The sequence below is a fragment of the Lagopus leucura genome, unplaced genomic scaffold, assembly GCF_019238085.1.
Source record: "Lagopus leucura isolate 7727_CA_CO unplaced genomic scaffold, USGS_WTPT01 Super-Scaffold_100004, whole genome shotgun sequence".
Lineage (NCBI taxonomy): Eukaryota > Metazoa > Chordata > Aves > Galliformes > Phasianidae > Lagopus > Lagopus leucura.
The window spans coordinates 61,840,297-61,866,764 of NW_024962264.1; the positions used below are offsets into that span (position 1 = coordinate 61,840,297).

At 43.1% G+C, this 26,468-nt stretch overlaps 2 protein-coding genes across 4 annotated transcripts in view; both read right to left on the reverse strand.

Moving 5' to 3' along the window:
• Positions 1 to 679: 679 nt before the first annotated feature.
• RNF4 (ring finger protein 4) lies at positions 680 to 16,652 on the reverse strand. Of its 3 annotated transcripts, none has more exons than XM_042871333.1 (8): positions 16,566 to 16,652; positions 11,490 to 11,657; positions 10,855 to 10,975; positions 9,854 to 9,933; positions 8,592 to 8,601; positions 7,163 to 7,328; positions 3,704 to 3,752; positions 680 to 3,311 (listed from the first exon to the last, which is right to left on the reverse strand). In XM_042871333.1, exons 2-8 carry the CDS (start codon positions 11,496 to 11,498, stop codon positions 3,162 to 3,164), a joined length of 585 nt encoding a protein of 194 aa, XP_042727267.1. In that variant the 5' UTR covers positions 11,499 to 11,657; positions 16,566 to 16,652; the 3' UTR covers positions 680 to 3,161. The 3 variants fall into 3 exon arrangements, with proteins under 3 accessions (XP_042727267.1, XP_042727269.1, XP_042727268.1); XM_042871335.1 differs by lacking the exon at positions 11,490 to 11,657 and adding an exon at positions 11,685 to 11,761 and having other exon boundaries at positions 16,566 to 16,584; XM_042871334.1 differs by lacking the exon at positions 16,566 to 16,652 and adding an exon at positions 16,495 to 16,546.
• A 2,782-nt stretch (positions 16,653 to 19,434) lies between these two features.
• Positions 19,435 to 26,468, reverse strand: part of CFAP99 (cilia and flagella associated protein 99) — a 48,881-nt gene continuing 41,847 nt past the window's right edge. The window contains exons 15-16 of the mRNA XM_042871709.1: positions 22,279 to 22,441; positions 19,435 to 19,862 (exon numbers count right to left, since the gene is read on the reverse strand). Coding sequence (XP_042727643.1) covers positions 19,695 to 19,862; positions 22,279 to 22,441 — 331 coding nt within the window. The 3' untranslated portion in view covers positions 19,435 to 19,694. The remainder of the gene's footprint in view (positions 19,863 to 22,278; positions 22,442 to 26,468) is intronic.

Sequence of the window (26,468 nt, forward strand, 5' to 3'; positions counted from 1 at the left end):
CTTGTTCAATGAGTGGCTAAACCTTTACCCTAGGCTGTTTTAAAATGCATCTGCCTGCATAGCAGCAAGGAAGGAGGCATGAAGGTTTGCATGATCCACGCGTGAAATACTGACAGCTGAATTAGAAGCTGTGACCCTTTTTCCCATTGACAAACAATTTAGGGAAACTGCTAGAACATTGGTCTCTGCAACAAAGGTCAGTAGGAAACACACTTCAGGAGTTTTATTAGCAGCACAATTCAGAATCAGGTTCATCCTAACACAACAGCCTCCAGACCAATGGAATAAACAAGATTAAAGCAGACCTCTGATGTGGTGCATTTGTATAGGCAAGTGATGTTAGCTAACATCTCTATAAATGGCACAGACACGACAGGGCAGCCTGGACAGAAACGTCGTTTCCCCCCTCCTTACAGTGCAGGAGCTTCATTTGGAAAGAATAAGGAAGGCAAATCAGGGGCATGAGGAAAGCATTAGATAGCAGTGGCACCTTTCTGGCTTGTTTGGAGCAGAAATGACATGACAGTGGCTGCTCCCTGCCGCCCTCCTGGTGTGTTTCACACAGCCATGGTACCCACAAGCAGCACCAGGAGCTCTGCCAACACCCAGCAGCAGCCCCAGCACATGGCAGTCCTTTGGAATCCTTGGAAGTGTCACCAGCAATTCAAAGGAAGAATGCTTAATTGAGCAAATTATTTTTTATTTCCACCTGTTGAAAGAGCTGTTTGCTTACCAGCAGAGTCCAACACAGATGTGACATACAGACATGAATACAATTAAATACAGGAAAAAATCGAACTATATACAACGAGACATACATTTACAGAATGGAAAAAGTCTTTATATTATCTATCAGCTCTTGCCAATGTGAAACATCACTGGAACGCAAATATATCGGGGTTTCCTTTTTCTTTTTAACAAAAAGAGGAAAATGCAAGTTAGCATTTGTCCACATACTGAGACCTTAAAGTTTAAGATGTACAGATTTGTGGCACTTCACAGGGTACACAAAAGCTAAAAAAAAACAAACCCTTTTTGTTAAATATTTTATAGTTTGGGTATCTAAATTCCAATTAGGGCTACCGAAGCACAAGCTATAAAGTGGTATTTACACAGAGGGAGTTGTGCAAAGTCATGTCAGGCTACAGCTAGTAACTATGGAAGCTGCACGGATGTGACGCAGCCTCACCCGGAGGTAATCCATTAAACTCTCTCATTACCAGCCTTCCAATGCAGCAGCCACCCAGGGAAAACTGGCCTGAAGTTCTTTCCCCCTTCACGACCTTTAAATATTTTCACAGTTTAATGTTGGGCTGCTTCTTCTCTTCATTCATATTTTAAGTCACCTTTAGGACTGTTTCATCATTCCACCCTTTTCGGATCAGAACTTCCAGCCCTCACAGTCGCTGCGCTGCCCTAAGCCTGCTTTATTCCTTCACTTACAAGTTCATGTTGCCATGGAGGCACAAAGGAACGAGAGAAGTGTAACTTCTTGGTAGTTACAGTATTGCCACAGTGCAGGACCTGCATTTTGCTGGTAGCAGGGCCAAACCCAAGCTTCCCCAAAACATGCTGGGGAAGGTATTGCTGTTCTGCAGCTGGCCTTTACCCAACGCAGTTTGGGATGCTTTATTACACCCAGTAACGCCCCTCGACATCCTAACAAGAAGCTTGGCTCTTTGGATGCAATCTTCAATTGAGAACTTCAGATGGCTAATTAAAAGAGCTGGTTTAATTAAAGGCTTCCTACTGATCCTTAGGACAAGTCAGCAAAGAAGCATCAGATCCACTGCTAACTGAACGCATCCCACAGCCACATTGTGCCCAGAGCCCAGAATGCTCCTTCTAAGGTTTTTCATTACCAGCAGTTTTCCAAAAGGTACTGACAGTCTCATTCTGGATTTACTTCATATACTGAATTTCAGTATTCACAGATGCGGCTACAGCATATATCATAAAATACCAGTTTTAATTATCTTGATTATCCTACTTGCATCAGCTCATCTGGAATTTCACATCAGCCTGCAGATTTCAGCTGGTTTAAAGTAGATATTTTTAACTCTGCTCTGGAAAAAAAAATAAAATAGTAACCAGACAACAGTGCCTAAAGCTGTGCATTCCTGCCCTGTTCCAACAGAAGAGCTCTCTCCCAGGACAGGGAGCTCACATCTCTCAGCATCACACACACAAAGAAGGATGCACAGCCTTTAGAGCAAAGAGATTAAATAAAGTTCCTCATCCCTCTCAATTTATAGCATTACAGTTATTCAAACCTTAATCCTGTGCATCAGGCTAAAACCAGTCAGGTGTGTCAGTACAGCAACTGAAGAGAGCAATGAAGGGAATGGACTGAATTTGAAGCATTGCACTGGGTACACTTGATACACTAAAAAGATCTGCCTGGGTGGTTGGGTATTCAGCTTACAAGAGCAAAGCATACAGTTTGCTTCTCATTCATCACTAGCAAGCCTAGAGGATACTACCTTCTCCTCAGCCATAAGGAGACAGAGCTCTGTAGAACTGCAGGAAACCCAAGAGACCATCTCATCACATTAGAAAACAGAAAATAAATTCAGTGTTGTGATTCAAATACAGGAATTCCTGGCAGTATTCTCACATTGTACATGCTGCAAATTGGGCTATGTGTTCCAGATCTCATGGAGTCCATAAAGACATCTACATGTTCAAGCTGCCTGCTTAAAGAAAACCAACCATCTGATTGCTGGTTAACAGCAGGTTAATTTATTGCGTTGTCCTGGATGTCAATTTAGTTAATGATGAAATGATCCACTGTTACAGAACTTGTTCTATCTGGGCAAAGATGATTTAGCAGAAAGCAATACATAACGAGCATGTTTCAGGATAAAAATAGAAGCGTAATGAAATGGCAAATTGTTCATCTGTTTGAAAGGTAACTATTTCATATCTGTACAGAACTGTGGGAATAATTTCAAGAATAAGAAATAACAAAATATTCAGACCCCTCTTATTCAGGCATTAAAAAAGTAGAAGGAAAGTTATTTCCTCGAGTTATTCTCAAAAAAATCAGTTTTATTTGGACGTGTGCACAACCAAGATTTGCTCCTCAAATCTTCAGAGAATTGGAAACATGACATTTTTCCCCAAAATCCAGTTGAATCTGTCCTGAGGAATGTAAGTACTCATATATAAATCGGATGGTACTGTCTATGAGTGAGTTTTTTCCTACAAGTCGGGCAGGAGTTGGCGTTCCTAAGAGAGTCACGGAGACACTGACTACAGAAGACATGGCCACATTTGGTTGACACAATAAGTCGTCCACTTTGCACGATCTGGAAGGAAAGAAACCACAACAGGTGTTTCACAGAGCTGTGGGGCTTGGAAGGGACCTCCAGAGATCACCCAACCCCTGCTAAAGCAGGATCCCTACAGCAGGCAAACAAGGAATTCAGCTCTGCCGGTCTACTGGCACCGCTTCGGTTCCCACAATCAGTACATTACTGCTGTAGTAACAAACCTAACTCACAGTGTCTTCTCACCACCTTTTCCTCCCCTGCACATGCTACTACCTAGTTTTACCTTAGAACCCACGCCTGCACTCCAAGCGAGCTGTCTGTACCGTCCCACATGTCCTAATGGAGTTGTGCTGTTCACCTTCTTCCCCATTCTCCCTCCCATTGAAAAGAAAACAACAAGAAAAACAAATGACAATGTGGATCCTTACCTCTGAGTAGCCATCCATGCAAATTGGACAGCTAACAGTACCAGAAGGCCTTGTTGTAAAGGGAATAAAAAGAAACAAACATACATCCATCAATTTCACAGTACACTGAGAGTTACTGAAACATAAAATGTCACATAATCATCTGACCGCACTGACAAGCCATGACATTTCATCTGAAGATCCCTGCATATCTTAAACTACATCAAATTGTTGCATTCAGTAAGCAGTTCGGGTCTCTGTCACCTAAGGGAAACAGCTTCTTGGTTTCCATTCCTCCTCCAGCAGCCCTCACACTGTGCAGGACACCTACAGCAACATCCACCTTCAGGACATCGTATCAGCTGTGTTACAAAACCATGCAGCTGTCCTTTATTTACTGCTCACTCTAGAAATGAAAGAGGCTGACAAATTCACACATCCCATACTCTAATTAAGCAATGTCCCAACCCAGTAACATACAAGTACCACAAACACCTTCCTTATAAAATGAATGATCATACAGGGCACATTTTCACACCGACTCTTATTTACTGCAACTGTTTCCATGTCTCTTAATTCATTGTGCAAGATACACTAGTTAATGATTTCATGGGAGTTTTTGTTTCTTTAAGAATGAGATACCTTCTAGAAAAGCAGCTATATTTTAGATGTAAGCAGTATATTTTAGGTCACAGCCTTAGCACAGTCAGAGTCACAACCTTACAGAGATTGCTCCTGCTGCAAACAGAAAATAAACTTAACAGGTAAAAATTTTTGCAGTGTTTTGTCTTCATTTACTTTTACCTAACAAGGAGTTTTTTTGATGTAATCCAAATACCATATTTAGTATAAAATTTAGAGGTACACACCTCAGAGGTAAATTTTAGAGGCTTCTTTGCAAATAAATGACTTAAATATCACAACTACTGATTGCAGGTTTTATCAATGCATGGCCAAAACTGGACTAAGAGCTCTGCACAGTCACTGCAGCCCCAAAATTACACACTACACCATTCTACATTCAGGGTTCTTGGGCAAGGGGAAGCCCTCATGATACTGCTGCCTTGGGAAACATTATTCAGTTCTTGCAGCATGTAGGCCTGGGTAGCAGCACATACTAACAGAAGGAAACATTCCCCCAAGCCCCTTTGCTCAGAAGACCAGCTTGGCAGCCGTTTCTAAGCTGAGGTCACAGCTGCACCTCCTCCTGCCTTTGCTTGCCAGGACAGCTGTACTGCAAATGCCACACACCAAACAACCCAGCATAAGGGAACGTGTCATCTCTGTGTGCTGACTGTTTTCTATTAGGAGTAAGAGCTTCCTGCCACTTTCACGGACAGATTCATCTTCATTCTAATTGATCACAAGAAGCAGCTTCAGTAACTTTATACCATAAACTCTTGGCTTTACTGCACACGCAGAAAAACATCTTCTACAGTGCTGGTGAAAAAGCACTGGAACAGGCTGCACAGAGAGGTTGTAGAGTCTCCTCTGATCTCCTCAAGACCTGTCTGGACGCTGATCTGTGCCTCTGCAGGAAGCCTGCTTTAGCAGGGGGTTAGGCTAGATGATCTCTAAAAGCCCCTTCCAACCCCTGCAATTCTGTAATTCTGTCACCTCCCTTGTTAAGCAACAGTTTATATAATTCATTAATGACAAGAAGAATAAAAAGCATGAGATACCCTTCAACCCATAATCTTAACTTCAAGCAGCCAGTAATACCGGTCTATCCCCAGTTTCACATACATAATTAAATTCTATTAATTTCTCCATTTTTTACTACTCAAATTCTTTAAGCAGAGGCTGTAATACCAACTCAATAATTCATCACAACTGATGATAACCTTCACGTGAGCAAGACTAACTCAACTCTGTACTCTGCCACAGAGCAGAGATATAACCTCACCTTCATGTCAGTGATAAAAGTTACAGCACTGAGTTGTTTTAGCCCTGCCAACACAGAGCAGGAAGGCCCATCTTCAACAGAAAAGTACAAGCTTGAGGCATCTAAACATTATATTTTTACATTAACCAAAAATAAGCTCAAAGTAACAAGTCTGCAAATTCAGTGACAAAGAGCACCATTCTCATATGCTACAAGCATCTTCACATAGCACATGTAATAACTGAAAACCAGTGTTTCTGTTCTCCCCCACACTGCCCTCTAGTAAACTACAAGGCTCAAAGCTCAGTGTGATGAGCTGCTTCCCAAAATGAGCTCAAAGAGGCTGTCATGGAGTCCACCTTAAAATGCCTCCCTGAGTTTTAGGAGAAAGAAGTTAGCCAGCATCCATACATTTGTGAGTTTGGTTTTTGTGTTGGTTTGTTTTTAAATCGCAGTGCATGTCTTAACTCAGAGGAGATTGCTGGGCCACAGAGCTGGATCTGAGTCGAAGGTACCCAAAGAAAGGATTAACAAAATCTGAGTGTTAAGGCCACATATAAATGCCTGCAGACACTGGGATGGAAAGAAGGTGAGTTAGCATATCCTCACTATCACACTGAGTTGTCTCTGTCATCATGACAGACCACTTAAAATTCAAAACAAAAACCCCCACCACTGCTCTTCAGAGATTATCAGCACATCTTTTGCTAACTTCTTATCCTTTACTCCCTGGTAACTAGAGCAGGCAGATCAGCTGTGCTGTAAATGCCATTTACTTGGCTCAGATCCAGTACCTCATGCCATAAGGTCAGATGGGGATACTGAAAGTTATAAGCTTGTCAGAGATAAGAACAGCTGTCCCTCCTCAGTAACTGCTCTAAGTCAGTTGTTAAGTTTGACTATATTTAAAGTGCATAAGTAGGTGCTTAGGAAATATATATAATGCAAAGAAGAGCAGATTTTTTTTCTTTTATTTATTACCTGTTGCACTTCAGTTGCAGTTTGGTTTAACCTATTTCCTCGTCAGAGAGAATCACTTAATGAGAATACAACCTGGACAGCATGGCCAAAGCACACAGCACAACAGAAGCCTATATTACAGCCCTTATTAGAATCTGCTTTTTTTTTTCCTCCCAGAAACATATTTTCAAAGATATTTACACCACTTTTCTCTTGTGACCACATGACAAGGGCAGACAAGGAAGCTGATTTCACTCATAGTCTAGGAAATTGTGATACCAAATCATCTACATCAGTGGAAAAGATTTCCACACCTTAACAGCACTCCAAGAGCTTGGCACGAGAAGTAAATGCAATACATCATGAGCCACAGATTGTCACTAATCCTCCTTCCTTGCCACATCTCTTTAACTTGTAAGCTGTGTGCAAAGCTGTACATCCATCCTGCGTTGGCTTTTTAGTCAAGAAGTGCAAACAGTATCATTCTGGCACTTTGTGAAATGCTATGCTGTATTAATCTGAAATGGAAACTAAGTTCTGATTTCAAAGATAAGCCAGACCATAACGATCTGAATTAGTCCTGCACGTACAGAACAGCAAAACTCAACGTTTGTTAGGTCGTAAGGCATACATACTTGGAGCTTGCAGTTTCATCCTCCAGCGGTCCCAGCTCTCGAGACACTTTATCTGTCACATACACATCATTATCTCTTGTTTCATCTTCATCATCGCTGCTGAGCACACAGCTGTCTGACTGCCGCTGGCCTCTTAGTCTGAGATTTCTCCTCCGCTGCTGATTCTCTGCAATTTATTAAGTTAGATATACCATAAAATACATACAGAGAATTCTACAACACTATTTTACTACCTTAAAGAATTAAAAAAAAATCTATTTGATTCTTTAAAATAAATAAAAAAGGGTAGAGAAGACTCAAGCTTCTGAATAGCACAGTGAGGTCGCGCTGCAAAAAGGTTTGGTAACAGTGAGCACTTTGTTCAGGATGGTATAATGCTTGAGCTTAGAAGGGAGCACCAGCCCCCACAACTACCTAAACTGCTTAGAGCACTGATATCATTGCCAGCAGCCAGTTGCTGCGTCAGGGGATTACTGACCATATGTACAAACACACACATACCTCAGAACATTCCTCTGGTCACAAAGCTAAGTCATTTTTCACAAGTGACAGAAGAGATGCTTAAGTAACACACTTAAATTATGTAGTTGTTTTGGTTTCTCACTCATTCAAGAACAGAAAATTTTAGCGAGCCTGCAAAACCCAGAGGTTACAGAACTGCTGTTTGCTTTTTCACCATTAGAAACTGCATACAAGAATTATTTCTTTGCAACTGCATCATTAACACCAATCACAGAGCCCTACTTATAGTCACATAAATAACCACAAAACTTAAAGTTGCTCTTATTGAGCTATAGCCTCTATTGCACGTGGGGCTTTTCTTTTGTTGTTTTTTCACTTCCTTCCTTCAGAGCCCCAAATGGATTACATTCTAAGTAAGCAGTTAACAACTTACTAACACACCTCAGGTATTGAACAAGGTCTGAAAGGTATAAAGGATTAATTTTTTTATACCTTGCCTACAATTACAGTTACACCTGAAGTAGAAAATACCCAACTTGTTAGCACTAAGCAGTACTGCATTTGAGGAGTGTCAGACTGCATAATGAAAATATTATGAACTTTGATATCTTTCTACTTCATTTCCTTCAGTGCAACACAGGCTAATAAGGTCTTTGAACATTGTCTTATTCAAAGCAGATATTCCACTGCTACAAATGCTAACCCAAGTGACTTCACGCTTATGGAACTTCTGCAATGGAGGAGAAAAATATGTTTTGAGAACATCTGATGGATTTTATTTCAGATACTTTAGCTTTCACAGAGACCATGAAACACAGATTGAAGCCATTCTCTAAGATACTGGCCAGGTACCACAGCATTGCTCTTTGTCTTTTTCTGAAAGCAGTTTCAATTCATGTTGCTTAAGTTTGTTGGAAAAGAAAAGGTTCAGGACAATTCCTTGATCACTCGTAAAATAGGAACTCACCTTCAACAATCTTGAGCCAATACACACGGCGGGGGAGGGAAAAGAACAATAAAATTAGATTTCAGTATGCACTAAAGTTTTATGTACAAGTACCAGAAATCTATGCAATTAACAACAAAGCAAGATAAGAATTTCAGGATATCACAACGTTATTTTGATTAACAAAGTGTTAAAATAGTTTCAGAGCAATGATTAATTTATTAAGTGATAACTTCAGGTTTTGCCTTTACTGCTGCTAAGGGACAGAAAAGGAGGCAGCTTAGGAAACATCTTAATCGCTCTGCTCCCCAGTTTCAGTACCCTAACTCGACTGAGGCTGGAGACAGCTTTATGTCTTTCTCCCCCCAGAACAGAGGTTCAGGTGTGATATCCATGAATGCTTCAAATTACACTAAAAACTACTGAAAAATAAACAGAAAACCAACCCACTGTTACATTCAGTGGAACCAAAGCCAGGGCAACGCAAACCATGCTATAAGGATTGTGGCATTCCCCTTGTACAGCAACAAACCCTGTTATTCCTGCTGCTTGTTTTTGCAAGGCAGTAGTGGCATCCCCAAACCAGTGTTATTAACTACACTGCAGACTGGATCAAATACTGCTCAAGCTTTAGTAACAACAACAAAGCGAATTTCTGAAGACTTCCTAGAGCAAGAAGTTTAACTAGTTCCTACCATGGTCAGGCAGCCTACAGATGCCTGAGCACTTCATGTTTGTCACCCTAAAGACTTATTGCTACTTATTTAATTTTCTCTTTAAATCATCAGCCTTTTTCTTTGAAATATTCAATGCAGCTTCAGCTTTAAATGGCATTTACTTACACGTTCCATGATGGGTATGTAACCCCAACACTGGGAGCAACAAGCTATTTTAGACTGTGCTCATTACCTGCAGGTGGTATTTGTAGATGTAAATGCATTAATAGGTCCATCCAGGATTGGATGTGAGCTCTGAAATGCTAAGTAAGAGCCACGCTTTAACCTCTTAAGGTAGGCTACTTACTTAGAAGCTCATCTTCTGAAAAACCAGGGCTCTGGTAAGCTACAACCCAAGGCCCCGTCTTGTAAAGCCTAAGTTTATTTCTGCAGCAAGTATTTCCATTTGCTTGTACTGCACAGACCTCCTAAGGCAGGTCAACACACATTTCAAAAGAATGCATATATTGAAAAGTCAACTTTGAACTCATCCTTAGACTCTACCAGCAGCAAGCACAACACAGAACACATCTGCTACAGCATTTAGATAAGCATGCCACTACTTACCACAACAGAATCATTGTGAGTTAGATCAACTACTACAGGATCAGAAGATTCACACGTGAGATCTACTACTTCTTCACCAGCTTAAAAACATAATGTTAGAACACAAATCAGAGATCACAGGAGGAAAGTTACCCATCAGTGTATAACAGGCTGAGCGTATAACACTCAACATTGCCCCATTCTCTTCTCTTTGGTGACATACTCAACTTTTCACTCAAGCTTTGCTGTCAGCAGTGTATATACAGTATTAACAGCTTCTGCAAGTTGCAGTGCATAAGTAACTGACCTCACATACTTTCTGATACAGCAGTAGCTTGTGAGAGGTAGACAGCAACACATTAATAAAGGAGAATGCTTATCACACTGTAAAACATGAATCAAACAGGATATGAGAGTCTTTTCCAGTGCAGTGCTGTAAGTGTTCCCGCCTCATGTCTCACATACCTTTCAAAAGCCAAATACATAGCAAAACCAGAAGGTGCCATTTATTTACCTGGAGACCACCAGCCACTTCTATTCCTTTCTTAAATTTCAGAAGACGGTTTAATTAAATACTCAGAAGGTTAAAGAAGCTTTTTTGGATTCTGGTTGTTTGATGAAACACACTTGGTCAGGGCCCTTCCCCTCAAGGGACTGATGACAGACTTTTAAATATCTTTTAAAAACTTGTAAGTTCCCAAATTCAGTTTGCTGTTATCTGAAGCAGCAGCTGCAGTAACTCCAAGTGTATCAGATTAGATAACTGGATGTGTGAGCAGCACGTGTGCACCTTTCTTACCTAATTCATCCACCTCTGGAAATGAAAGCACTGCACCCCAGTAACAATCTTAAACAGTTGTTGTTAGGCTTGCTGTTTACTGCTTCCATACTACGTCCTTTCCTAAATAAATAGCTTTCCACTCTCCTTCAAAGGGCCTTGAAACTGGCAAAACACACGTTAAGCGGATCCCCAGCACTGTAGGAGCAGCCCGCTTTCTCACAGAGGAAAAATGAAAGCTTACCACTTTCTTCCAGTTCTATTGGCTCTCCTTCTGAAGCCATCTCTGTGGTAGAAGCTATCAGCCTGCTTCGTTTCTGAGCTTGCCTAGAGTTAGCTGATCCTCCACGGCGCTTTCTTGGAGTCTAAGAGAGAAGAAAGCCTTAGCATGTTCTTTAGGACTAATATTAATGCAGCGCTCACTTTTGCAACATCAAGGTCTGCATATCAAGGTAGATAAATCGCACTGCTAGAAGCCTAAATACAACATAAATGTAACAGTGGTATGGGGGACTCCTATCTGCACTGATCACATCAAGGAGCAGACATCATGTCGGGTCTCCTACCAGCTGAGTGACAAAGGAAAAAGCCACACCACATTCTGAAGGTCTACATGAGAAGATGAGCTCAATTACATCAGGTGTTAGCTTTCAGCCAATCATCTGAATCAGTCTAACCTAAAGTTTTCACTCATGCTCCAAGTATTTCTGAAACACTGCTAGCACCTGGAGATAAGAGATTTTTAAATATCACAGAACATGACGTTAAATGAAAAATTAGTGCTACACCATACTTACAGTAAACTGTTAAAAAGCTTTATACAAACATGATAAACAATATATTAAGAATCACTTTTACATTGATCAGTAAAATACTTACTGTACTCATGGTGTTTCTTGATCTAGAGTTACAGAAAAAATAAGAGGTACAAATACCATAAAATTAAATGCAAGGAAGCTACAACTTTCAATTCCTTATATTTCTTTAGGTAGTACACTGTTAAAAAGTCCAGATTTCTCAGTATCTTAGAATGACGTTCTTCCAAACCTATAAGAAAAGAAGAGAGAAGATTACCTATCTGTAATTCCTGTTCTCTCAAATACACCCGAACTTAAGGATGTCGTTTCTGAGCCACGAGCTTCTGACCAGAGCTGGAATGGAAGTCCCACAAGTTTAGTATCAGAGCTACAGACCCTTAGAGCAGGGCCTGCAGCTTCACTTAAGCTCACTTGCCTAGCTGAACGCCGGAGTAAGTCAGTTTAACAGCAAACCAGAAAGATACTAAGGAGTCCCAATTAAGCTTTATCTGAAAAACAACCGATTATTTGAAGGCAAGGTTTGTGTGGGGGCAGAAATAACCAGGAAGCCATCTTTAGAGAACAAAAATTACAGATAAGCAGTTCTCTTTTCTCCAAACCATGGCCAGATTAAAACACATGGGAGCCAAGCAGCTGGAAAGGAATCTAAACCAAGTGGAGAACAGAAATCGCTGCATAGAAACGCTCCGGGAGACATTTGTGTCACAATGGCAGGGGTTGTGCCCTGCTCAGCAGGCAGCTAGCTGCTGGATGACCCAGCCCTACTGTCCCTGCAGGGCTGAGCTCACTGCTCTCTGCTCACAGCTCTGGCTCAGGGCCAGAGTTCACAAGGTGCCAACTGTGGCTCACTGAACGGGCCCATGTCTGCACAAAGTGTGCAGTTCTGGACACAAACATGGGCACACATCTGAGCACTGCTGAGCCGACTGACTCTCACACACTCCACTACCTGTACGCAAAGCAGTAAAGCCCTAAAGACGCTCCATGCACACAGAACCCACCCACACAACCTTTCTCATTTCCGTACCATTCTGTATCTGGGTGGAGTGTGTACACCTCATCCTGCTGCTTACAGGTTAAGATTTCTTTTCACCTCCCAGTGAATGAAGCTTTTCCACCACTTCTCAGCCTTACCAAGGCTTGGGAAGATCCTGTTTTACTAAAGCAATGCCCTGTTCAATGATCACAATCTTCAGATGCTGTACACCTCCCTTCTGCACAATCATTACTTACAGGTTTTATCCAGGGGCTTTTAGAGACAAGGGGAGAAGAGGGAGCTGAAGCAAGGAAAGCAAGCAGCACGAGGGATGAGGGATGTCAATAAAGAGCATGTCCCCTAAACCCAGCCCTGGCACTGCTGCGTTCCTTCAAACTGCAGCTTCTCAAAGACAAGATACCACCTTCATCTGCCAGCTTCTGAACTGGTGGCAAAGCATGCTGTTCCCCCCACAGCAGGAAGGTAATGGGGTGAGCAACAGATGAGGCACATTAACTCACTGTGCCACTGCGCTCTGTATGCCAGCTTCACCCAGAAAGCCAAGCTACAACTTCCTCAGCTTTCCTCTGATACAGAGCTGGAAAAATACTTAAAATACTTTGAGAATAAAAAGCTGGGGAATACTGACACACACACACACACACACACACACACACACACACACACATATATATATATATATATATATATATATGAGGATCATAAGGAATTAATCTTCATACAAGCTTTAAAATTACCAACAGCTGGAACCTTTTTTGTTGCAGTCTCTTAAAGCAACCTGATGTATCCACACTTAATACAGAGCCTACACAAAGCCCCAGTGCTCCTGCCCTGTTCTAGTTGCTAAGGGCTCAAACCTGAACTTCTCTGGGAGCTTCTTTAAAGAAGAAAGTAGAGGATGGATCACCACAGGGAGCTCACTGCTGTAAAACCACCTGAAAACAACCCAGCGAGAGAAGATCCACCAGCATCCACAATAGTCACTAACAAAGGAAACCAGACTGCTGGAATTTGTTCCAACTGTGGAAGATGTCTTCTGATCCAGCAACATGTTTGTCTTGTAACAACAAACCTCTTCTGTGTGGCTGCAGATTTCTACAGTAGGTTCTTGGCTTACTCAGGAAGCTTCTCCCAGCGCTGACTACCCAAACCACAAGGAGGAAGAAAAATGAAGCCTAGCTTACTTTCTTTGGTACAACACAGATCAAGTTACCACATGAGAACAGAATTAACAGCTGCAAATCCTGCTCATTTAGGCACCTGCTCACTAATTAGCACTAAAAGGCTTTCAAAGCCCCAGGACCACTCACAGGCCCAGATAGCTCTATCGACCTGTAAGGTTTGTGAGTTCCTCCTCCAGCACACACTGCTCAACCAGCATCACAAGCAGGCACTGGGGGGTGCAACCCCAACCCAGAAGCATCAAATAACTCCAGCTGCAGCTATTAACAAAGTTATCTATTATGTTTGTAGCATAATCCTCATTCTAGGATCTGGAAGTGATTATTACTTTTTTTAATAATGAGGATTTTTTTTTCCAAGTAAAGTTCAAGATTCTATTCTTTTTAAATGCAAAAAGTTTGCAGATAACTTAGCAAGCCTATAAATGCTTCCAACTGGCAGAGAACTTGTATTGCATCACTGCAGGACGATGCATTCCTGGAATGAACTGCTCGTCCCTCCTCATTCCACATGCAGTTACTGTTCTGTCATTCACCTCTCCCAAATCTTAAGTGTTGCTGTCCTCACAGTGAAGCCCAAGGCTTATTCTAGCCAACCTATAAACAATTTTGGTACTACAGCTACCAGCTTCTCTGGACAGGTAGATACTGGAGAAAAACAAAGGAAAAGCCATCTAAACAAAGGTTGTTAATAGTAGGAGTAGAGTAACATTGCACCTTGTATATTTATGGCTTAAGTCTCCCACTAACTTTTTTTTAATATAAAATAAGTTCATATTTCCACTGAGTTCAAGCTGACCTCATTTAATGGCTCAATTACATTTCTAAAAACTGCATTCTCTATATGGTATGAACCAAAAGCTTTTCTTGCATGACTCTGGGAACAAAGTTTTGACCTCTCACATGCTCAGAATGATTTGGAGCAAATCAGCTTAAGCAAGCAGCAAGTATTTTCACTGTGTCCAACTAACACAAACAACACTTCACTTCATAAACATTCTAAACATTACCAATGCACAGAAGGCAGTAATGTCAGACTCGGTATGTGCAAGTCACAAGTGACACAACTGTACAAATCACAGAAAATCCCAAGTTGGAAGGGACCCATAAGTATCATTGAGTCCAACTCCTGGCTGCACAAAGAATCACCCAAACCAAACGGCACAGGTGGGATTTGTCAGAGTAGGACAGGTTGTGCCTTCACATTCAGCTCTCACTTCTCTCAAGACCTTTCAGTGCACTCCTAACAGCATGAAACAACAACAAAGATGTGAGCCTATAAAAAAATATATATTCAGTGGTTCTCTCTGCAGTGTTGCCCAGGGCCAGAGGCATAACCTGGAGATCATGAGCTCCCCTCCCCACCAGGCAGTCCTGCTGTGTTGGGAGATGTAGGATAGCCATCACAAGGACCAGAGAGGCGTGGGGTCTTCTCCTTGGAGAAAAAAAGAATTATAGAATTGTTTGAGTTGGAAGGGATCTTTTCAACGCTGTTTGACCCAACTCTCCTGCAATGAACAGGGATACCTACAGCTTGATCAGGTGCTCAGGGCTCCATTCAGCCATTCAACCCATTCAGACCAACAGCCTGTGCCAATATCTCACTGCCTCATTACAAAAAACTTCTTGCCTACATCCAATCAAAATCTTTATTTTTCTAGCTTGAAAACATTTCCCCTTGTTCTGTCACCACAGACACTGCTAAAGAGACTGTCTCCTTCTTCTCTGTACCTCCCCTGAAAGACTGCTATCAGGTCATCTCAGAACCTTCTCTTCTCCAGGCTGAACAGCCCCAGCTGTCTCAGTCTGTCCTTGTGGGAGATCCATCCCTTGGATCACCTTTGTGGCCCTGCTCTGGATGTGCTCCAACAGCTCCAACATGTCTCTCCTGTACTGAGGGCTCCACATTTGGATGCAGCACTCGAGGTGAAGCCTCACAAACACAGAGCAGAAAGGCAGCATCACCTCCCTCACGCTGCTGGCCACAGTGCAGCCCAGGATCAGGTTGGCTTTCTGGGCTGTAAGGACACATTGCTGGCTCACGTCCAGCTTGCCATCCATCGTTACCCCCAGGTCCTTTTTGGCAGGACGGCATTCCAAAAGCAGCCTGGACGTGGGTCTGGGCATCCTGCTCGCGCAGTGCCGGGCCAGAGATCCCTGAAAACCTCAGCCGTGCGTCCCAGGCGTCTTTATAGGCGGCCCTGGTTTTTCTCCAGACCGCACCGACAGCGGCCACTCAACGCGCTCGATTCCCGCACTGAGGCTCACAGAGCCGCAGGAACTCGGCACGAGGTGCTGCGGAGCCAGAACGAGCGTAGCCCCGGCCCGGCCGCACCCCGGGCACCGCGCACAAATCCACCGGCAGGCATAAAGGCACGGCCGCGGGAACGCAGCCAGAGCTGCCATTTGGCCGCCCGATCTGTTTCGGGAACGCCATCAAAACGCGACGAGGACCGCTCGGGAGATCGGGCTGCGCGCGGCTCTCGGTGCGGGATTTTCTCGGCGGCCGCCGCTCACTTTCGGAAAGACGCGGAGGCACGGACGGAGGCTGGATGCCCGCAGCCACCGCCCGCAGCGCCGCGTCACGGCGCAGAGCGCAGGCCGGCTCCGAGCCCCGTTCCCAACCGCGGGCCGCGGCCGCGGGCCGGGGCTCCCCACTCGGCTCGGAGACCGCGGGGCACGCGAGAAGCTCCCGAGCCGCAGGCAGGGCCAGGCCGCTCCCCGTCCGGGGAAAGGGCCACGGCCGCCTCCGGGCCCCCGGAGAACTGCAACGCCCGCCCGGCCGCGGTCCGGCGGCCCGGTCCTCCCCCCGACCCGGCGCCGGCCGCCCCGCCCCCACCGCGGCCGAGAACCGCCCTGTAGAAGCGCGGCTCCCTCCCGGCCTTCACCTGCCGAGTCGCGCGACTTAGCCGGTCGCCGCTCCAGGCCCGGCGTCGCGAGCCCGACCCGCTGCGCTCACCTTCCGCCGCCGGCCCGGCAACGGCGCAGAACGACTCTCGCCCCCGCCCTTCCGCCATTGGCTGCAGCGCCGCTCTGCGGCGCGAGGAATGGCCGCCGCGCACGTCGGCGGGGGGGCGGGGATCCGCGTGGCCCCGCCTCGCTTCCGGCCCCGGGCGCCGCTGGGAGCTCCGGTTGCTTCTCGGCTCTCGAGAGAAGCCTGCGAGCGGTGCTCTCTGACCTAGGCTGTGCGGACTCGCGCCGAGCTGCGTCCCTTCTGCTCCCTGGAGACGTTCCCCCACGTCCTGGGCAAATTCGTCACGGCCACAGACCCCGGGGATCGTTCCCTGTGGCCTCTGCCGCGATTAGTCCCGCTCCTCAGCCCGCGTCCCCGTAGAAGCGCACAGAGCGGTTTTCACGGCCTCTCCTCGCTGTCAGCAGGTTTTCTCTGGCCGCTGTCCCTCAGCTCTGCGCTGACTGCCTCCCGCCCCCATCTGCCTCTCTGCCGTTCTGCACGTACGCTCGTAGCTTTTCCTGGAGTCTTCTCTCCCCTTTTCTGGGTGAACAGTTCTTAAGCTTGCACAAGGTTTCTGCCTGCCACACCAACAGCGCTCTCTGTCTCTGCGTGCAGACAAAGAAATACTGCTTAAGGCAGATATGAGTGCCTAGCTGGCACTCGGGCTTTGCCTCCCTATGAGGGCGCAGGGCTGAAAGAAGCACCGACACAGCAGTGGCTGTGGGTACAGGTTTATGTTAAACCTCCTGCTCTTCCACAGCTATTCTGGGCATCTTTATACCCTAAGACCACGATGAAGTTTTGTGATCTGGTCATTTACACTGAAACAAGGGCTCTCACTTTTACCCAGGTGATTCCAGAATGTGAAATTTACAGCGTCAAAAGAGCTTTCTTACTGAATGAGTCTGTCGCTAAGCCCCCACAGGAGAAGTCTCTGATTTTGTGTCTGCATAGGCTATTCAAGAACCAGTCTTATCCTCTTTTCTCAGAGGCACACACTTAAATGAATCATGAATTATTCACACCCCTGTGTTTACAAGCTGACTCCCAATTATCTGTGTGCAAATCAGCCCGGCCATTGGTTATCTGTGCCACTGGGGCAGCACAGTGAATGCAGCTGTATCGCTTCAAAGCTCACTCAGCTCTGATAGCATTGCAGCTGGTTTGGTAATTCAAAGCTAACAAGTCCTGCCAGGCCTTTACCGGCTTTCTGTTGGATTGCTTTAGGTCTCAGTGTAGCATATTCTTGGAATGAGCAATATTATATCAAGTGCTCTGGTGGCCGTAGGCAGAGTGGCTTCAGACAGGGTCTGCCTCCAACATCAAGTTATACATGTTTTTTTTATGAGGAGCTGTGGTATTTTTAGTGTTATCTATTGCAAGATCTGCAGTCATAAAATCAGTGGGCAATGGACAAAAGGAGTATATTGGAATGTTTCCTCAAAGACTCAAAATTTTCTACATTCCTCAAAACATCAATTCTGAAAATGAATTTGCTCATCAGGTCCTCAAGTAACAAGAACAGGGCTCTTTGTCACTTCCAATGGTAAAGAATCCACAGCTAGATTATTGAGATTCCTCAGCCCTTTCATTTGGAAGCTGGGAAAACGTGGAGAAGGAAATAGTTATAAGTCAGTTTGAGTACAATTCAGTAAGAATTCTGAAGGGGGGAAGGAGCGTACGGTATATTAGATTTCTTAAATTTCTCTGTCACTTACTTCAATACTTTTTTTTTTTCCTTAACATTCTCGAAACACAAGCAGCATCAAAAAGTTTAAGAAGTACTACTCAGCTATGCAATATCCTGAACCATGAGTGTCAGCCTTGTTAATTGCTAGTTCAGAGGTGTTACAGTCAAGAGCTGGCATTCTGGAATACAGCACAACAAAATGCTGAACATCCACAAAGGAAGATCAACTCCCTGCCACCCACCGTCTGTCATTTTAAGCTTTTACACTCCTCTGCCAGATATAATGTCGTGATTGCCTCTTTTCTGTAGTTCTGCTGTCATTCCTTCTTTTCACTCTCCTAGGTTAGGAGATAAGTTCCCTATCTCTTCCTACTGAGAATGAGTCCTTCATTGCTTTAGTGCACCACGGCAGTGCTTACAATAAATGAAAGGCACATTTTGTCAGCTTGCAGATTGTGGAAACGATCCTCACAGCTAGATGGCAACAAAAGAATTCCACTGGACTTCCTACAGTAAAAAGTGAGAAATGTAATGTTGTGGGAGCACTAAAAGCAGCTGCCTGACTCTAATGTCAGCAGCATTTTCCTTCAATTTAAATATTTGCAATAGCCTTAATTAAACACTTAGTAACTGGCATCACGTTGAAATAGAAATACATTACGTAGTCTTACTGCTGTGCAGACTTTAATTGAGATTTATATCCTCCTTGGTTTTGTGCCTAGAATAAGTCTCGTGATTTAAGAGCTGTTTTACACAGTATAGAAATTGTCATAGAGGGCAAATTATCTTCTAGGTGAGTAACAGAATTCTGACTTTCCTGCAAGCAGCTTGCTAAAGAGATCCAACAACGCTGTGTCCTCCTTACACTGTTTAAAGATTGAGAAGACTGCAAATAGAGGGATGGTCTCTTGGGTTGCTGAATGCAGCCTGTGGCAGCTGTAGGCTATGGTGTCATCTCAATCTTCCAAACAATTTTCTTTCACCCTCTAAAACCAGTGTTGAAACTGGTGATCTTGTTACACATAGTTACTGTCATGTAAGATGATGTGTTAGGAACTCGGGCCGAGCATGGCTGCTGAAAAAATGCTGATGTAAACAAGTATTGCTTTTTTTTCCCCCCTCATTTTTATTCTTTAGGAAAGTGAGCACAGCAACTCATGGCACAGTATACAGTGATGACAGTAATATAGACCTCAGCATTCTTACCCAGACACCGGCCATTTGGGTTTCTTACAGCTTTCCATTCTCATCAGAAAAAAATATATGATTACAGCTGAAAAATAGAATTCCCTTATAAAACATTAACACATTTCGATTCTACTATGTCTGAATGACCCAAATTTTGCTATTAAAGGTAAAGATCAAATAAAGATTACAATTCAACCTTGTAGCAAATAGTTGCACTGGGAGATTTCCAGCAGGCCTGGGCTTGTTCCAAGTGTACTTTATTTTGCTTGGGAGCGCAGGATGCAAGCTGTGGCTCCGTTTCTTGCTGCCTCATGGGCAGCCATTTTCTGGTCCGTTTCTCTGGCCATGAAGCCATACTGAAGAGTCTTGAACCGCCTTTCCCGACTCTCTTCCAGTTCTTTCCCACGGCTCCACTGCAAAGAGTCCTGTAGAGATGACACACAGAAGATCAGACTGCTGAGAATATAATGGTTTTGTTTAGAGGATACACTGAACTTTTATTTGACAATTTGTCTGGCTGGCAACACAGCTAACACGGCTGGGAAACATCATCAGTTTGGGCATGATGAATGGAAAGGAACTCAATTGGGTTGCTCAGTTTATGATGAAGTACACAGCTGCAACACTACACAGAATGTGTGGTCGATAGAAAACTATTGGGATGGCTTGCTCCCCTGCCACTACCTCGTGTTCTTTCTCTGCAATCAAGTTATCCTTGAAGCCACAAATGAACAAACTCCATCACACTCTGCTGTTAGCTGATTTAAAAGCTGGTTCACAAGGGAGCATTCCCAAAAAAAGAAGCAACAGAAAACAGCTACTTCTTCATCTGATTTTTCACTGACCATGGTATTTTTTTTTTTAATTAATGGTAGTTTTCGATATATTTTTTTTTCCCCACAGAATTGTAGGGGTTGGAAGGGACCTCTAGAGACCATCGGGTCCAACCCCCCTGTAAAGCAGGCCCCCTACAGCAGGCTGCACAGGTAGGCATCCAGGGGGTCTTGAATATCTCCAGAGAAGGAGAATCCACAGCCCCTGTGGGCGGGCTGTTCCAGTGCTCTGTCACCCTCACTGTGAAGAAGTTCCTTTGCATATTGGTGTGGAACACACTATGCTCCAGTTTATGGGCACTTCCCCTTGTTCTGTCCCCACAGACTGCTGGAAATATCTTAGTTTTCCCAATTGCAATATAAATTCTGTTTATTAAGAACTTTAATAGTTATTTTCAAACAAATGTTACTTTCAATTAAACCAGCACAAGCCCATTGGGCCTCAAGGGCTATCCCTAAAGTAACTGAAGCCTCAGTCTGGATTTGGGGCTGTTGTACACAGGTTTAGTCTCACTCCTTTCCAATATACTGAAGAACCTAAAAGGTACAAACTGAATGCCAGGTAAATACTGCACTGTAATTAAACACTTTTCCTATAGCTTTACTAACACCATTTACAGCAATATGCAGTTCATCTAGAATGAAGGTGCTGTTGGGCATATCTGACATGCACTGAGCTATTTCCCTGTAATAACATTTGGACGGGGTCATGCAGGGCTGAACAGCACTGACGGAAGATACACCAAAACATCTAAGTAATTTAAAGTAACCTCAAGATTATCCTGTTGTTTTTTTCTTTTTTTTTTACAGATGTCTTAACAACTAAGCAAGCCATAAACAAAAATATTGTGACATCTTAGGAGGGTAACTGTCTAAAGCTTTGCTACAAAAATTAATAAATAAAATACAAAATCTAACTTAAAAACAAACAAACAAGCCTTGTTTGTTTGTTTGTTTGTTTTTCCCACTTTTATGCAACACAGGAGCACTCATACAGACCCACATCAGTACTAAAAAGTCTCAATTTATAATTTGTTTATCTTATAAATGTCTCACATTTGTAATTATATAGCTTCTTGCCTTTGAAGTCTGCATTTATTGCCTTTACTTTGTACTGGACTCCATTCAGCAAAGTGATTAAGCATATGTTCAAAGTCTCAGTTCAGAAAGCCATCCCAATTTAGGAAATGCTTTCTTCACTATTTTATTTGCTAAAAGGAACAGACCTAGTGTTCTGTGTAAGCATTCACTTACACATGCAGTGGCTTGAAATAGGGATACTGAGGACTGCAAAAATTGGTACTCTGAAAGATGCACAGTTTCAGTTTTTAAACTATGTGCATTTGAAAAATACAATTTTCCTCTTCAATGAATTTAGCTTCATCTTTTCCACAGAACAAGTAAAGAGTTATTATTTTAGTGGATTGGGAGATGTAGTTCTAATTTCTTACTGGACTGGTACAGCTTTTAAAATGGGACCCCGTCATGACTGTTCACTGCAGTGGCAGGGGCGGCAATAGCAGCAGTTCTCACCACTTGACTTCAGATGTTTGCCAAGGAAACACAACCACTGCCACCAGCATTAAGCTGGTGAAGGCACCAGGCTGTCAGTGCTTTCATTTGATGTTGTTGGATCAGGTGGAGGAAAGGTCAGGTTAAAATCAAAGGAATGATGAGCTGAAACCTGCCTTGGGTGTGGGAAGCGTCCCAGTTTGATGTAGTGAGATGGTGAGACAGAATTAGGGACAGAGGTTAGATGCTGTTTCAGTGTGTGGTGACATGAGTGGAAAGGTAAGTATTGTGTGGATGGACCCCAGTCTGTGGCAGCCAAATGTAAGGCAGGGAGGTGAGGTCAAGGCCATGGTTTGAGGAGACTGTGCCTATGCAGGAAGCAGGGACTTGCTACTGTCCCTCCAGTATGGCTTCTGCCACCCTTGCCAGTGCTGGCAGTACAGCAAAACTCTGAACAGGTCTGCTGCAGAGCTCTTTTCCTTATGTACTTCCAGACCTTTCTTGATGCAGTGTTGGCTTTCTGGGGGGTGATCTTTAAGAGTCCTGCTTGCTTTTTACGCTCCATTGCTTTCTCTACAATTTTTCTCTGCAGATTTAAAATGCGTTCATCTTTCATTTGCCTTTCACCAGACTGGGACTTTCTTTTCTTTTCTTCTTGCCTGCAAAATGAAAAAGAAGCCATGAGAATGTAAAGTAATAACCTACGGAATAAATCCATCTGATTATGTATTACTTAGATGGTAATGAATTTGCTTCTGCTTCTGGGAACCAGGTTGGTTGAAAACAGGTTTAAATCACATAGCTCAATAGATGTGGTTTTCACAGCTTGCTTCTTGTTTACAGAACAGCATTACTAAGCAGTATAGAATCATTTCTTCCCATAGGATTCCATGATGACAATATCTGACAATATTTCAAGCCTGACATGACATTCTTTAGAAAAAATACATGTGCAAAACTTATGTTAGCACTGCAGGTTTTTGCTTGTGGAGTTTTCTTAACGTGATCTTTAGTATTCATCTCAGTTGCTGTATTTATTCCTTGACAAATGCAAGATGTTTGTCTCTGTGTAATCTGGATGTCCAAATTCAGAATCTATGGGGTGGTGATGTATGAAAAGTAGAGGTTTTAGGAGAGGACCAATTGATGGTACCATGTGTAGCATATGAGTAAGGCATAGGAGAGTAGTTATTGGATAGTCTTATTCAATTATATTTTTTCCCTCCTATTGTAGCTGATTCTTGTCTTTTGGAGTTTACATTTTTGTCTGGTTTTGCTTGCTTTCATTCAGCTGGTGCAATGTACTCAGATTTTTTTTCATGTAGTTTGTATCACCTTATATTGTGATTTACTTTACATCCAACTTTCTTGTTCCCTCAACACTGCCCTTGAACTGGGTACCATCATGCTGCAGTTCTGTGTCATGACCAGTTGTGATTCCCTGTCCAAATCCAGAGCTAAAGTAAACATCAGATCTACCAAGGAATATGCATCATTATCTAGTATATCACCAGGCTAGATCCGATGTTTTCTCTCAGCTGAAGAGTGAGAGGTCACTATTTCACTAGTACAACTGCTATTATTGGGAATCAGAACAGGGCTTGGAATAACTGAGAGCAGAGTGCACTGGGGCCTTGTTAGCTGGTGTTGAACTCTTACTCTGTGAGTGCCAGGTCCAATTTCAGGGACAGGTTGTCCTTTGGAAATGTTTTACAACAGAACTTCTCCCTCATCTCTCAGGTCTTATTCCATGGTGTTTTACCATAGGTCATGCTATTCTCATGAAGAGCTCCCTGCCAACCTTAACTCTTCTGTGATGCTGTAATTCTCAAGGAGTTGGGAAAAGGAGAAGAAGCGTTTTTCCTTCTGATGCTAAAACCACCAGTTTGCCTTCAGAAGTGTCTGCATTAAGATTCCAGTGATCCAAACACTACTGTCATCTTGAGAAAGATATTTTTGCTTGTCTTGTTAACTTCATCTTTGCTAAGAGGAAATTCCTCATATTAGCAGGTATTCTTCAGAGCAGTCATTCCAGACTACGTTTCCCCAGATCCTCAGAAATTGGATGCACAGGAGAATTGACCCATGCTACACTCCTAAATGCGACTGTGAACTCTTAAAAAAGGGCACAGTATAGCTTGGTTTCTCATTGCCAGTTGATTTCCTGAGACACTTCCTGAGCTTCTCATTTTGCATCATGTTGTCTACTGGGGTAACACTTCTGTCCCCTCCTTAATACAGTCACACACTGCAACAGTGAGCTTAACTTTTAACACAATTCTGTAAGTCTAAAAATTATGTTCTACCATATAATCTAATTGAGAACATGGGTTATTTCTATTTGCATTGCAATGAGGCATTGCATTCCAGGGGATCTAAGAGAATATAACAGTAAGGTTTTATATAAATAGTCAGTGATTAAATATCATCAGTGGGAATAAGCAACAAAACCTTTCACTGCATGGAAATCCAGATTCTTGTAAATACCATTACAGGAGAAATAACAAGAGGTTTTACTTCACGAAGCAGCAGTAGCTGCTTCTGAATTAACATTATAAATAGTTGGCTATAATCAGACAAATATTCAGTCCTCCTCTACATGAAGTCATCTGCCAGCCATGTACGCTCTTCCAGAAAGCAGCTAGCCCCATAAATTTTCAGATGCCACATCACATTCTAATGGAAACCCAGAGAGGGAAAAAAAAGGGATTTTTCAAGCTCTATTTTTCTTTGATGGTCAGTGAAGAACTTGTAGGACTTGAGACATAAAATCCTCATACAACTTCTCTCTCCCTATATCACATATCTCCTAAGGAAGCAAGTTAACAGTCACTCAGAATGGGATAGTCCATGGCTAGAAGAATCCTCACTGGATATAACATAAAATTATGTGATAATTTTTGGAAAGCATGTACAGAATTCTTAGTTTACTTAGAATTATAGAATCCTTAGAGTTGGAAGGGACTTTTAAAGGCCATCTAGTCCAACTCCCCTGCAGTGAGCAGGGACATGCACAGCTACATCAGGTTGCCCAGGGCCTGGGCCAGCCTGGTCTTGAAAGTCTCCAGGGACGGGGCATCAACCAGATCTCTGGGCAACCTGTGCCACCCCCTCTGTAAAAAACTATCTCCTTTTATCTAACCTAGATCTACCCTCTTTTAAGCTTGAAGCCATTTCCCCTCGTTCTATTACCATAGACACTGCTAAAGAGTCTGTCCCCTTCTTTCTTGTAGCTCCCTTTTAGATATTGAATGGTCACTATTAGGTCACCACACCTGAGAAGAGGCTCTCTTGTCCAGGATGAACAGCCCTTGCTCTCTCAGCCTCTTCCATCTCTTGGATCATTTCTGTGGCCCTGCTCTGGATGTGCTCCAAGAGGTTCATGTCTCTCCTGTACTGGGGACTCCACATCTGGACGCAGTGCTCCAGTTGAGGCCTCACCAGTGCAGAGCAGAGGGGCAGGATCACCTCCCTCACCCTGCTGGCCAGTCTTCTCTTGATGCAGCCCACAATATGGTTGGCTTTCTGGACTGTGAGGGCACTGCTGGTTCACGTCCAGCTTATCATCCACCAGTACCCCAGGTCTTTTTCAACAGGGCTGTTCTCAATCCTTTTATCCCCCAGCTTGTATTGGTAGTGGTGTACCATGTTAGTGGTGAGAACCTGCAGACCGAAGACGAGGCTAGGTTTAATCCAAAGTAATCCCAGCAAACCACAGATTTGAAGTCTTAGCACCAACTGTTTTTATCTGCTGCTTGATTTTTGTTGCATTAAATTACTTGCAATATAGACACAGCCTCACTGGAGTGAAAGAGAATTGTAACTGAAGTGTATGGGTACAAGCCTATAGTACATTAGCATGTATTCCAATAGTCAAAAATCTTTTAGAGTTCATACTGAGTTCAAGCTGAGAACTCAAATGTTTGTCCACATCATATGCCAGTGCTCATTTTCAAACTACGTGAAATTCTAGCAATTAAAGAGAAATCCTGCGTATACACTGAACTGATTCTTAAATGTTCTGCAAGCACTTATAAAGCTACTGCTGTGATGGATGTAATGGCTTTCAATCTATTAAAGGCTGATGTTTCTGTGATTTTTCATGTTCTATTTCCTATTTTGTTTAATATAGTTCATTATATGCTTGCCCAATATGCTTCTTTTGTCTTGATGTATGTCTGTAAATGATATTGAAAGGAACTTGCTTGGTAGGGACCCAATTAAACTCCAGCTGACACTAATTACAGCAGATTTGTTTAGCAAAGCTTAGCCATCACACTTTGGCTGATTAGCAAGAGCCTTTGACATAAGACAGTTGCAGGTATAATATGTAATTTTGTGTTGATGCACAGTGGTATCTGTGAGCACCATTAGTAAGATTTGCTATGCCTATAATTATGAATTAATTCTGTAAGCATAATTTGATCTTTATATCTCTTGTGCAGTATATCAATACAATTTAAGCAATTAATCACACTGACTTGATAGATATTTTGGGAGTCTAGACCTGTAAATAGGTTTAAGGCACAAAGCCTATGGTTTGTTTAGACAAAAATGAAAGCTGCAGCAAAAAGTCTAGCACATGTAAGTATGCCAGCATGCTGTGTATTAACAGAAATACCACCACAGATTTGCATTCTAGATGATCAAGCATTAAAGGCATTCCTGAAGAACAACGTTGTGATG